The 14,443-nt window shown below is 41.1% G+C and overlaps 1 protein-coding gene across 2 annotated transcripts; it reads right to left on the bottom strand.

The window, feature by feature from the left end:
- Nucleotides 1-459: 459 nt before the first annotated feature.
- Nucleotides 460-14,126, bottom strand: ARL6IP1 (ARL6 interacting reticulophagy regulator 1). 2 transcript variants are annotated; one of them, XM_073362327.1, is made up of 6 exons: nt 13,937-14,126; nt 10,378-10,511; nt 9,164-9,283; nt 7,877-7,994; nt 7,079-7,163; nt 460-811 (listed from the first exon to the last, which is right to left on the bottom strand). In XM_073362327.1, exons 1-6 carry the CDS (start codon nt 13,970-13,972, stop codon nt 798-800), a joined length of 507 nt encoding a protein of 168 aa, XP_073218428.1. In that variant the 5' UTR covers nt 13,973-14,126; the 3' UTR covers nt 460-797. The 2 variants fall into 2 exon arrangements, with proteins under 2 accessions (XP_073218428.1, XP_073218427.1); XM_073362326.1 differs by lacking the exon at nt 460-811 and adding an exon at nt 917-5,964 and having other exon boundaries at nt 13,937-14,106.
- Nucleotides 14,127-14,443: the final 317 nt, after the last annotated feature.

Below are 14,443 nucleotides of genomic sequence, written 5' to 3'. Positions count from 1 at the left end.
CTCCACGCATCTGATGAAGTGGGTTCTAGCCCATGAAAGCTTATGCCCAAATAAATTTGTTAGTCTCTAAGGTGCCACAAGGACTCGTTTTTGCTGATACAGACTAACACAGATACCACTCTGAAACCTGCAATCATACATGAGGCTCATGAAGTAGTTTCCAGTGCATTAGTAACTGAGGAGATCAAAGACCATATACTAGGGATAAACATTTTAAAATGAACAATCCTGAATAATTTGTCCTCAAATGTCTTGAAACAGGTGGCTGGGGAGATCTTTGGCCACTGATGTTAATTTTTAATAAATTTTGGAATACCAGGGAAATACCAGAAGACTACTAATGTGCTAGTATTCAAAAAGGGGCATATGAGGTGACTCAGCTATAGAGCAGTTAGCCTGACATAAATCCTGAGCAAAAATTGACAGGGGATTACACTGATAAAGGATTAAAGATAGGAATATAATTCAGCCCATGTTTTTATGGAAAATAGGTTTTATGACAAACCCAATTCTGTGATGATTACACGTTTAGTTGAGAAAGGTAACTATATACATAATAGACTTTTGTAAGCTGTTTGATTTAGCATAACATTCTGATTAAAAAAATAGCATTAGACATCAGTAAAGCACATGTTAAATGGATTCAGAGTTGGCTAATTTATGGATCTCACAAGGTAGTTGTCAATCATCTTCAAATGGGGATACTTCTAGCAGGGTTCTGCAGTGGTACATTCACTCAGCTTCTGTGCATGGTGTATGTTACCATGTGCATGGTCCAGTACAGTTCAACATTTTCATCAATTGCCTAAAACTAAATATAAAATTACTGATAAAATTAGTGGATGACACAAAAAGATTGGTGGAGTGGTAAATAATAAGGACAGAGCAGTCACACACAATAATCTGGAGTGCTTGGTAAAATAAGCCCATTCAAACAAAATATTTTAATACATCTAGGAACAAAGAATGCAGGCCATTCATACAAAATGGGGGACTGTATTTCATAGTCTCTGTGTGTATATAATGTCTTCGGCAGTTTCCACGGTATGCATCTGATGAAGTGAACTGTAGCTCAGGAAAGCTCATGCTCAAATAAATTGGTTAGTCTCTAAGGTGCCACAAGTACTTCTTTTCTTTTTGCAAATACAAACTAACACGGCTGTTACTCAACACGGCTGTTACTCTGAAATGTATCCTGAAAGGGAGTGACTGAAATGGAATTAAGGGTCAGAGCGTACAAGCAACTGAACATGAGCTCCCAGTGCAATGCTGAGGCAAAAAGGGCTAATGCAATGCCTGGAAAACTAAACAGGAGGAGGAAGGTGATTTTCTCTCTATTTTGTATTGGTAAGACTGATACTGAAATACAACATACAATTCTGATAACCCACATTTTAAAAAGGATTTTGAAAAATTGGGGAGGGAAAAGAACCACAGAAATTATTCAAACAATGAGAAAATGCCTTACAGTGAGATACAAAGAGCTCATTCTGTTTAGTTTATCAAAAAGATTGAGAAATTACTTGATTGCAGCCTGTAAGGCCTTCACCAGAAGATATAAGGTAGTTAAGGGATTTTTCATCTAGTGGAGAAAAAAAGCTGAGTGCCTCCCTTTCTGGACGATACACTTTAGTCCAACACAAGTTACTTAGAGAGTAAGCTTTTTGAAGGCAAGCACTGTCTTTTTGTTCTGTATTTGTACAGTGCCTACCACACTGGGGTCCTGGCACTATGGTTATACAACTTATAGTAGTCTCAATGCAGGGATAACAATGAAATGTATGGTATACAGATCAGACTAGATCCAATGGTCCCATCCAGCCTTAAACTCTGAAATCTCTTTTGAAACAGCAGGAAAATAAATTGAAAGGAACTGTGACAGTGAAAGGTACTGAGCACCTCATGCAGTCAGAAAGCCCCACAATGGGAGACCAGCACCACTCTACCAGTAAATCTGATTCAAGCAATACAAAACCACAGCTGCCTAACCTTAAGCGTTTGGGTCTGCTACTGTGACTCAAAACACAGAAGACATAAGAGGTGGCCTGTACAAGGAAATTTACTGGTATAATTATGCTGGTAAGTTTCTTCATGTAGACAAACCCTGAAAAAACTTTCTACCTTAGTTTATTTATGATCTCTCCTTTTAATAGCATGTATGATAGCACTCCTAATGAGACTGGTTAGCAGTTGTGTGCTTTGTTGAAAAGGTCAGGTTTGAGTTTTGAGGAATTAGTTTCCCTGGTTGCTATATTTTCTTACAGGTAACTCCTTCATTGTAGCTCTTTCTTGACTGATGTAATTACAACAGCAGCCCTTCACACTCACTAGTCTTCTCCAGCATTATGAAAAACATGCATTCAGATCCTAAAGTTTTCCTTCTGAGAAAGGGAGCTACTTGTACAGAGCACATTACAGGATTTGACCCTTTCACTCTAGCCGTATCCCCTGATGTACTAATATTCCATTTAAATCACAGTGGTACATTCACTCAGCTTCTGTGCATGGTGTATATTACTGCAGGTACATTCAGCAGAAGTGAGGAAATTGAAATGATTGATTAAACCTCCTTTGTTCCATTTTTCTTTTTGAAATTGCACACAACTCACTAAACATTATGGAGGAGCCATAGATTTATAAACAAAAAACTTAGTCTTAAGGAGTAAATTGTTTGAGTAAATAAGTTTGAGGCCCACAGAAGAGATCTGTGGGGAGAGGAAAAAAATCCTAAACTGGGCATGATAGGCCAGTTTTATATCAGTGTAGGAAATACAGACATTTAAGCTACCAAAAAAAAGAGTAGAGAACAGTAGAATCTAGGATGTGAAGATACTATTACTCCTTTTGCAAGATGAACATTTCTATCCGAATTCAAGTTTACCAAAATACAAAGAATATAGTTAGCTTGTTTTTTGTTGGTATTTTAAAAGGATATCTTTATGTTAAGGATCACACATGCTCACAGTTCCCCCTACTTCTGTACAGCTAACACCAAATTACTATAAAAAAAAGATTTTTACTTTTATTTTGTGCAGTTAAATTTCAGGCATTCACAAGATAACATGACATTCACTGGGAGGTGGAAGGCCTTTCCCACCCACCACAAACTCTGCATGAGGGTATTTATCATTAATATAGCAGATGTACCACTCTAAGTTTGGAATCAAGAAGATATCACTTATTTGGATTCCGTCACAGAGCTGTCTTTTTCCATTCTCTGCAAGTGAATCAACAGATCTTGGAAGAAAACAATGGGGTGACTTCATTCCCTGAACCCCTTTTAGGACTCTATGGAAATTCTATCCTCATCTCCAGCCCTTTCTGGAGACCAGGATCAAAAAGCACAGGGAGTGGTGAAATAGTTATGTGGAGTGGATTGCTTTAAAGAGAAGTGAGAAAGCCATCCTCCAAGCTCTTCTACAGGTGCTGCAATAAAAGGTTAAGTAGTTGTACTCATATGATGCCAAAATAAGTGTCTTGTTCCCCAGAGAGGCATCTCTTCCCACTGCATCCCTTCAACAAAGGTATTTTTTTCCAAATTGCCACTATATTTTGGTAGTAACATGCACAGAAAAATGCCAGGTATAGTTTCTTCAAAACAAAGGAACAGTTACTTCACTATCCCCAAGGCTGATCTTTCATTATGGTCTTCACCCAGTTTTCAAGCCACATGAAAGCATTCATAGCCAAGAGCCAGTGTAATCCTTGCAAGCCTAGATTTTGGAGTGAACCTCTTGAATTACGTCACAGATGTCTGGAGATTCTTCAGCAACAGTTTTTTTTTTAAATGGGATGTTTTTATTGTATATGAATACCACAGTGTTACTTGGTTATACCATTTAACAAAGCTGGTTGTTTTTAAACATACACCCTAAATTTAAGCTTCAGTATGCGTTATGCATCAATCCACATTATGAAAACTGGCTGGGGAAAAGCTGGAGGCCTGGAAGCTTGATAAAACAGATCTTTAGCATCTGGGAAGCCCATTAGAAGCTGTTTGGAATTGTGTTCTGCTGTTTCTAGAGAGATCTTTAGAAGTGAGCAAGTTAACATTAGCATATATTTTTCAAAGTTGATTAAGATGGAAAAGTTCATACCATTGAAAGCTACTACTTCAGGCTACTTATAGGCTTAAAGTATTAACCCTGCATCAGTTTACATTTTAAAGATTCTCTGCAGCCATGGAGGCTAAGGGAAATTCTGTATCAGAGTATTCTTGCTCATTATATGGGACACTCATCATAGTCAGAATCCAAAGTTAGTTAAATGTCAGCTTTGAGACATTAACAAATGTTTCATTTTCCCCAGCAGTGTCTAACTTTGTAGAGTTCAAACTTGTATTTTTTGTTGATTGGGCCTGCTTTGTCACTTTCATATATGCCCTTTCCCCACAGATTTATTCACAGTTCCTAAAAATTGACCTAGGTCAGTCATAAGCAGCTGCTGCTATGAAAGCTATGACAAGCAACAGTGGAAGGAATTCCATGTGCTGCAGAGAAAAGACATTACAGTCTCTTCTGTTCCCATGATGTTCCGGGCTTCTCAACAGCATAGGCACTACTTCTCAGATTGAACAAACAGCAGTTATACTGACAAGCTCCACTCTTTAGAAAAAAAAATAGAGAAGTTTACTATCATTACATTAAGTGCAGTAGGGGAGACACTTAAGATAGTAGCCCTGTGCCCATAGATGCATTTGTGAGGTTGAAGAATGAAAGTATTTTCACATCTCCACTCTCATCCTGGCAAAGATCAGATACATTGTGAACACACACCAGGGATGTGCGAAAGAGCAACTCTTCAAAATGGTTTTCTCAAGTCTATATTTTAAATTAAAAGGTACCACCATTTACCTGTTTTACAGTTGAAACAAACATAGAAGAAAGATAGTTTTAAAACGAAGGTTCAACTTTTAAGAGGCCTTGATACGTAAACATCTTTCAGCTTTTACTTGAGGAAACAGAAGTACAGTTTTAAAAACTGAAGTCATAACTCAGAAGACAGGATTATTTACAAGAGACAGAAATATCTAGTACATCTATGGACAGGACAACATACATAAAAACAGACTTGTTACATGGCTCCATGACTACAGCAGTTTTCAAAATAATTGACTGTTCAGGTACATATACCCTAGGCCACTTTCAACATATTTTCAGTGCAATGAGTTGACAGATACACTACAGCTAGTGACTAAATTCAAATTTAAGTGTTCAGGAGCCCTATTTGGCAGAAATAATCCATGGTTTATTCAACCGATTAAGCTAGCCAACAGAAACAAATAAATACTATTTTAGCTAGGCCATAGATTCATTTTTAGCCATAGTTCTGTGCAAGTGCCCCCAGAAAGAACTGAATGGGAACGAAGACTATTAATTGGTCCCTTCCCACTAGAATCAGTAGTAAAAAATCTCCACACCAATTAACTAGTTCTTAAATCACATACTTCGCTGCTTTCTGCGCCCACAAGCCTATTGATGGTGGGGCAACACTACTAACTTCATTATGAGGATACTATTCATACATTACAAAAGTGCCAATTCTTGTGCTTTAGCAGCTAAGACTTCCCACATGGTGTGGATGTTAAATAAGTTCAGCAGGGCTCCCCATTGCATAAAATAGGTATTTCCCAAATATAATCACCAGCAGGCTACAAAACTATGTGCCTACCAGAGGAAACAGGAGACCCTCACAGCTGTTGAGAGAATGGCATTTCTGCTGAATAGGGACCCAATTTTAATTAGAGCCAATGAGCAAAGTAACTGCTTCTATAATAAGTATAGAGGAATTCTAGAAACTGTTCCCAGGGACATCTTATGCTGTAGCTTAATTAGCAAGTGATGCTTCATTCATTTTTCTTCTCCTTTTGCTTGAGAAGTTTGTTAATCTCCCTTTTTGCCATTCCAACATACTTGGTAATGATTCCATGTTGGTTTAATCCAGGAAACAGCAACAAAACACTCACTAAAATGAGATCAGACAGAACAAATTACTTAACAGTATATTTTCTTATAAAAAGTTCCTTTCACTATATAACCCCACGTTTGCTAAACCCTATTAAATGTTCTTTATATTAAGTGTTCTCCTTGCTTAACATTGTAGTTACGTTCCTAAAAAATGCTACTTTAAGCGAAACTATGTTAAGCAAATCCAATTTTACACACACACACCGTATAAGTTTTAAACGAACAATTTAATGCTGTACACAGCAATGATGATTGTGAAGCTTGCTTGAGATGGTGGAGTCAGAGGATCGAATATGTCCCAAGGAATGCCTTACTGCTAAATGATGAATAGCACTACATTGTTGTTAATGTAGCCTCACACTCCACACGAATGGAGGAAGGAGACACAGCATGAGAGAGACACAGAGACGTATGTGTGTGCGAGAGAGATGTGCATTGCCCCTTTAAGTAGATCAACAAGTTGAGACAGCAACTGCTGCCAGCAAGCTCCCTCTGTCCTGAACACTCTCATGTCCCTCCCCTGCCTGCTCTGTGGAGATGGGGTACAGGAGCAGGGGGAGGGGGACACCCTGACATTAGCACCCCACTTCCTCCCCCACCCCCTTGCAAAGCAAGCAGGAGGCTCCTGGGAGAAGCTTCAAGGCAGAGAATAGGAGCAGCACACAGCAGTGGCGGGGAGAGACAGCTGAACTGCCCAGCAATTGATAGCCTGCTAGGTGGTTGCCGCACAGGGAACTTAGGGGGGCTGCCGGTCCACCCTGGTTCTAAGCCCCCACCAGCTAGCTCCAACAGGTTGCTCTTTCCGCAAGCAGTGAACAAAGCAGGCGGCTGCTGAACAACATTATAAGGGAGCATTGCGCAACTTTAAACGAGCAAGTTCTCTAATTGATCAGCAACGTAACAATGAAACAACGTGAACGGGGATGACATTAAGTGAGGAGTTACTGTACTGCTTGTCCTTTCAGTGGAAGTGGGAAAGTAGGTCCATCAGGAAACAGTGAGTTTCAAACAAATGAGCAGTTTAGCATGTGAACTTTTGGCTATCGTGTCTCTATTCAGAAGAGGGGAAAATATTCTTGTTTGTATCCACTCCGCAAAGTATGAACACTTACCTATAAGGTAGGTGAGGAAGAGATTATGAACTTGCTGTCCTACCCAAGCAATTCCAGCAAGAGAACAGAGCATGGTCATGAAGTACTAAGAATGAGAGATAAAACATTAAGTTACTCAAGTCCTGTCCGGGATTTCACAGCATTTTAAATTCCCAAATTTAAGAAGGGAAATGAACCTCCAACCACTTTAATTGGAAGCGCCCCTCGCTCACCCAACCATTACACACTATAGTTACACACACCATTTAAAATGCCTGACCTGAGATCACAGACGAATGTTCATATTTTCAGTTCATCAGTTTCCCAGTGTATTAATTGTTCCTTTTGTCTTTTACACAGATGTGGTAGAGAAATATTTAGTTTAATTGCACCACCATTAAAACTGATAAGAAAGATACAGCATCTAAAGTTACTTTTAGGCCAAGGTATTCTAAAGTGTGCCTAACTTGACACACCTTAAAAGGAGCCTCGTTTTCAGATGGCAGGTGCTTACTGAAAGACACTGATTTAAGATGGTCTCAGAAGTTGGGCTCCTCAAAGTTGTTATACTCTGCTTTAAGGTTAAGGTTGGTCAGAGTTTGAGTTTACATTGAGAAGTGTTTTGAACCCTCGTTTGGTAGGTTTACAAAAATAAGATGTGTTCCCTACATTGCAAATTCAACCAGAGTTGCCAAATCTAAATACAAGATGCCATTTCATAAAGAGACAAAACCCTTGTTTCAAATGTGAATAAAGCAGAATCACAGTTTAAGTAATTTTTTCAACCCCCAACCCCTCAGGACCAAGTGTGTAAAGTACCATTTTAGGCTTTTCTTCCTTCAATGTGAAGAGACGTTTCCACCAGCCAATAATTCTGCGACGAGTTTTTACCAGGTTGCTGCAAATTTCATGAAATCTTTGCTGTTGTTCTGTGGTCCTTTTTAAAAAGGAATTTTTAAAAATAAATTTACTACAATCTGAAATATCTTTAGCCTAAGATATCATCCAAAGGTCAGTTTAAAGTTCAGGATGTAAAATTCATTGCTCTTTCAGTAAAAGCAAAGAACACGCAGAGCTCTTAACTTTTCAACATCAGTGTTATGTACATTGAAGCATGATCTTGATTTTGTTTACTTTTACATTTCCTTAAATTACTGCCCATTTTATTGAGCACCCTTCATTTATCAATTGACTGTATACTTTGAACTTGTTCTAGAATTCACTGTACACTGAATCTCTCAAAAATTGTGGACTATTCTTTCAGGGGCAATTAATTCAAAAGGCTTGCATAATGCTACGTTAGAGCATGCACAAGAGATGCATACTACTGAAGTTTTATCCACTGCCAAGTCTGGCTACACTAGCGGATACTCTTGCATAGAATTTTTTTTCAAACAGCCGTACGGTCTTACCCTGGTATTAGCCAATTATCCCATTTTAGATTCTTTTTTTTTTTTTTTTTTAAATCCAACATGTAATTCTCTAGGTTTTTCTTCCAGTAGGTCAGGTTATTGTTACTTCTTTCTGTAAAAATTCACTTCCCTTCCCCCAAGTTGAAGTGTTGATTATTTCCCACCCAAATTTCTACTCTAGGTCCCTCGGTGTATTACTTTCTTCATCCTAATTTATGTTTAGAACTACTCCTCCACTTCAGCACCTAAAATTTTCATTCATGTGCTGTATACTCCCCTTTCTAGATTTTTAGTTAGGTCATATTTAACACCAATCATATTTAACACCAGTTTGAATTGTTAAGACTTGAAGTGTTAGCTTTAAAAGAATAAAGTTAGTAGTAGGGCAACATCTTAAAGCAGATTAAGGCAATATGCCCATCACTAAAGAGGTCTTTAGCTGAAATGAGGTAGAGCTGGGAAGATGTGCAGTACCCCACCCTCCCCATCTTCTAAAATAAAATGAAGCTCGACTTCTTACCACTGGACTCACTGGCATCTTTTGGTTAGTAGGTGATGAGCGCCTTACCCTTACATGCTATGGTATACACAACTGACCTGATATTAGCCACTCAACTGCCCATTTTGACAATGTTCATTTTCATAAATAGGAAAGCCATAAGGGGTTTATTTGTCTAGTTTTGATTTTACATACCATTTATTAGAGCCAAAAATTCTAGGAGCAAGAGCAGGAACAAGATAGTCAGCCAAACACAGGAACATGACAAAACAAGAGACACCTGAAAGAACTGAAGGATCCAGGTAGTAGATCATCCTGTAAAGAAAAGGCAATGTAAAAATTGCTTGCTTGTGGATTTCTGAAAATTCAGTTTGTCTAAATCTTTAAATTGCTGCATTTAAAAGGATGTTGTTTGAGTTCAACACAAAATTTAGATTTAAACAAATTTAACAAGTTAAGTGGTTCAAAGTTGCTCTTAACTCCAGTGATTTAAAACAAAACAAAAACCAAAAAAAGAATACCAATACAGAACTATTCCTCGGCAGTACCTCCAAAATATCACTGTATTGAACAACACTAAAACCTGTTAGCACTAAAACCTGCAGCAAGACAATGTGCTATGCAGATTGTTTAGCAATACAGAACGTTTACACTATTTCAGGAAGGGACAGTTACTTCACTTGTACTTCTAATTCTATGAAGATGTCATCTTAAGATTGTCACTCTTGATCTACAGTTCCCTAGCACAGGCATGCACAACACCATCCCGAGGATAGCACGTTGGGGATACTTCCCCAACCCACGTTAAGCGTTGATACACCAAGGAGCTTTTACGAAAATGCAAGGCATGGTGAGTGCTAGCTCAGGAATCAAGAAACCGGTAGTACTTTATCCCTACAAAAAGTCTGAATTATTTTCCAACCACCAAAGAATCACTATGTGCACATATGTTCTCCATATCCACTGGAGGCAGGACAAGAAGTAATCGGCTTAATCTAGAGCAGGGAAGATTTAGGTTGGATGTTAAGAAAAACTTGAGGACAATTAAGTACTGGAATAGGTTACCAAGGGAGGTTGTGAAAATTCAGTCATTGAAAGTTTTAAAGAACAGGTTAGACAAACCCATTAGGGATAGTCTAGGTATAGTTGGTCCTCTAAGGTTTCTGGAACTAAATCAGCACCGCCACTGGCCTGTGTGTGGGCAGAACGTGGCTTCTGCTCCTTCCTGTTACCACTGCGCTCAGAAAGAGAAATCTTTAGAACTTGGGGAGTTCTGCTTTACTTGCATTTGTGCAGGATTCTTACTCCAAGATCTCTGTTTATGCATCTTTAGAGAAGTAAAGACTTGCTAAGTTTCACTGCATTTTTGCTATCTGAAGATGTAAGTGATCAGAGGGTATCGCACTCACAGAAAAGCAAAGGAAACACCACCCATCAATACAAGTGGAAACCAAGCTCTCTCCCAACGAAGGATTTTGTCAGCTACCAGAATTACTTCCCCCCATCCTTGCAAATGTTCCTCCAAACTTGCAGTCTCTGCAGCCTGTATTAAAAAAAAAAAAGCATTATCATTCATTAAGAAATCAAATAATTCTTACATCTAAAGTGCTTTACAGATACACCAACTATATTAAATAAGGACCTTTGGTTGTGAAGCCACTCTGAACTAAGTTATTTTTTATTAAGATACCATATATGGTTACTTCCTTTTTCAATTAGAAAAACATTTTTATATCAAAAATTCTCCTCAGTCAGACACAAAAGAGTATGGGATAAAGCTATATAGTCAGTTTCAATCAAAACAGTGAGACTGAGATTTTTCAAGCAATTTGCAGAGTAGAATGGGTCTCTAAATCCCCTACACTGTTTTGAGACTCACAACCTGAATAGCATCCCAAGACATAGTGCTATATTAAAAGATTTGTAATCTGCTATTTTCAGACATAGAAGAAATCCCCTAGTCTAGTGTTTCCCCAACCTTTATTGGTTCCCATAACACCTTTTTGAAAATAAGATATTCAAGGTATCACATGCAAATTTCTGTTTCCTATGCACATTTAATTCAGCCCTTCATAAGCTTAATTTAAGTATATCCAGACTGTGAAGTAAATGCCTAGGAGGCCTAAAAAGTTAGATAATTCCAATAAAAAATTCTCAGATTTCAACATTTGTTTTTGTTCCAATGTGAAACAAAAGCAAGACCTTTTCTCCTCCCACAATAAACACTTCTAAAATACCCAATAAAACAGTGATTAGGGCACTCACACCGAATATAGCAGACCCAGATTCCAGTCTCTCATCTGAATCATGCAAACCAGAGTCTTGTTGAATATGGGTTTCCTGCAACCCAGGAGAGTGCCCTGACCACTGGGCGACTGGCTACTCTACAGTGGGTTTCTGGTTTCAACCAGAACTTCTGTTCCGGACCTGAGAAACCTTCCTGATAAAAGTTTCATCCGAACGATACATTTCAATTAATGAATATTTTCAATTTCCAACAAAAAAATGTAATCTAAAAATCTCACCCAAGTTTAATTACAACAACACTTAATTATAACATACAACAAAAAACATAATGAAGCCACCACTAGGCCTTTTATGTTACTCAAATTACAACAAATAAGTATATCATAAATGGTGTCCTGATATATTTTGATATGCTGCTGAGCTACAGTCAATGACTTGACTAACTTGTTTAATTTAAGTCTGATGTTCCTGCTAATTCTTATTTGGGTTATTGCTGAGTGTGAGTCAAAATTCATTTTGCTTCCTTTAAAAACAAAACAAAACCCCACAAAATTTAAATAAAATACAAAACATTTTTATTTGCTCTTGCATAAATTTTAAAAAGCACCATTAATGAGAAAAGGGCTGTGCTTGTGTATAACTAAAGAGCAGGTGACTCAGAAGGAAGGGGAATTGGGGAGTCTTGGCTTTACCTGGGTATCAGATACCACTTGGCGTAGAAGCGCTCTTGCTCCCCAGAAACTCCAGCCCCCGCCAAGCAGGGATTGCAGTTAGCCAGTTCTGCTGCTGAAGAGCCAGGTGGCTCTCCTTAGCATCACAGACAGGCTTTTATCCACCAGACAGTCTAGACCCAACTGACACCACCCCCAGCAAGCGCGCATACTTCCCTGGGGAGATAGGAGGAAAATCCCCATGTGCCCCAGGCCTCCCAGTACAGCAGGGCCCAGTCTGCAGCCTCTGTAGGGTAGAGAGTGCAGAGGGAGCTCATATTCTGCAGTGGCTTTGTTTGTGACAGGCCCTTTTATCTCACCAATCTGCACAGCTGCACGTTTTGAACCAGCAGTGTACACGTGTCTCTTTTTAGAGATGAGCGCTGAAGGATGACATGGAACTTTGCAAGTTCACTTTAGTAGCTCAAATTGTGCAGCCTGGTGCAAGCTGAAAGCTAGGCTTAGCAAAAAAAATAAAATAAATAAATAAAGTCTTATTGACCATTATGGCTCAAAGCAGGCAAGTGCATTTTGCTTCCCAAGCATTTTCTGAAATGCTGCAGTGTAGGTGATGACTGTACATGAAACTTTTTAAATTTTAAAAAGACCTTTTGGGATATCACTTCCAATAAGGTTTCTTATCACAGAGTTTGAGAACCCTCTGCTCTAATATAAACAACAACAAATGGGTTAACCACTCATACAAAGTCATGGTTAATCCACCAAACTTCAAGACCATTCTTAATTCTTAAAAGCGAATTAGCATGATTTTTCCAGGTTTTTGTTTTAGTTTGTGCATTTGGTAGCACCTACATCAGTTTCGCTATTTCCTCCTTCCTGTATTTTCAAGAAATAATTTCCCCCCTTTTGTCTATTTGGAATTTTTAGAATAATACAAGTTGAAGAATATTAAAATATAGCTATAAAAAAAGTGTCCAAGGGAGTACCCAAAACTACTTCTCAGATTTGTTTTACTTACATTTTAAACTGAATGGAAGATGAATGGCATCCTGCCCCTGTTTGGCTACCACCACCCATTAAGTCAAGTCTTCACTTCTTCCACCCTAAGTTTTGTAGCTATATCCAGCCCTTACCTTAAAGTACCCCACTAGCCACCCTGCATCTTCTGCGGTCCTCTTACATCTGTCAAACACCTAGTCACACCCTAAATACGCTGAAATATGACCATCCCCTCAGGAAAGCCTGGTGGGTTCTCTCACAGAGATTACAAACTAAGAAAAAAAAAGCCTGCGTATGTTACCTAAAAAACAATCTGACTCTAAAATTGCACACAGGGCTGGGCCAATTACAAGCGACCAAGGCCTCGTGTGAGGTTTGCTGGGAAGCGCCGGGCTACTCCTTGTCCCCTTTATTAACAGGGGCAGGTGCGAACACCACGAGGACGCCCTGCGCAGTCAGCGGCTGGAGCCCTCCTGCGCGCGCTGACCAAAGCCACCGAAGGCTGGGGGAGGGGAGGCTGAACCAAGGGAGGCGTCGGGCCACCGGCGCTTCGACGGGCTCAGGCGGTCAGCCAGGGCGGGGGGAAGCACCCAGAAGCGGCCGCACACCCCCGCTCGGCTCAGTGGGCCACCGGCCCCACGCCATCTGCCCGGAGAACGCCCGCGGGGTAGGCTCGGCCTCCCGCCGCGAGCGCTCCGTCCCCACCGCACAGACTGCCCCGCGCCTGCGGGAGCCAGTCCCAACAGCATCTCCCGGAGGCGGGCGAAACGGGGCCGGCCCGGCCCCCCACACAAAGCCAGGACCCCCTCACTACGGAACGCCGGAGGGGATAAATTTTCGTTGGTCGCCACCCCCGGCTGGAGAGCGAGGGTTGAAGACGCGTGGGGGGGGGGGGGGAAGGGGGACAGGGAAGACGCAGCCCCACTGTCTCCCTCCTTCCCCGAGCAGACCGCGCCCGGGGCAGCGAGAAGAACGGTGCAAGGGGCCGGAGACGCTCACGTCCCCTTCCGGCTTCCCAAGCGACCCTGGCCAGCCCACAAGACCCGCTCACCAGTTGGTTGGCGCTCCTGTTATCTCCCTCCGCCATTTTGTGCGAGGCGGTGCGGTGCGCTTGCTGCTTCTCGTCCTTTAGCCGCGCCCTCCCAGTCGCTGCACTGCAGCCGTCAAACCGCGCTGCAGCAGCTCGCCAGCCCCCCCCCCGGCCGCCGCCCTTATAGACGCGGCGTCCAGCGGGGTGGGGGAAGCGGCTAGCTCCGCCCAGACGCCGTGCCCGCCAAATTGGTTGGCGGACTCCACGCCTGGGTCAGGTCAATCCCAGAGCGCTCAACTACAACCGGAGCCTGCCTGCTGGCAGTTGCTGTTTGAATACAGGCCGCCACCAATCAGGGATCCGCTTCTCCTCTTCCTCGCAGTAGTGTAGAGCGTTAACTGGTGGCCGAAATCTCCCTCAGGAGGGGGGGGGGGGGCCTTTCTCACTTGTCTGCCAAGTTCCTGGGGGCAATGGGAGGGAGAGCCTCTCAGCTGTCCCACGTTTCCTGGGGGCGGGGGAGACGCCACC

The sequence above is a fragment of the Lepidochelys kempii genome, chromosome 10 (genome assembly GCF_965140265.1).
Source record: "Lepidochelys kempii isolate rLepKem1 chromosome 10, rLepKem1.hap2, whole genome shotgun sequence".
In the NCBI taxonomy this organism is placed as follows: Eukaryota; Metazoa; Chordata; order Testudines; family Cheloniidae; genus Lepidochelys; species Lepidochelys kempii.
The sequence above is the reverse complement of the archived record's forward strand: the minus strand, read 5'-3'. Positions and strand labels throughout refer to the sequence as shown.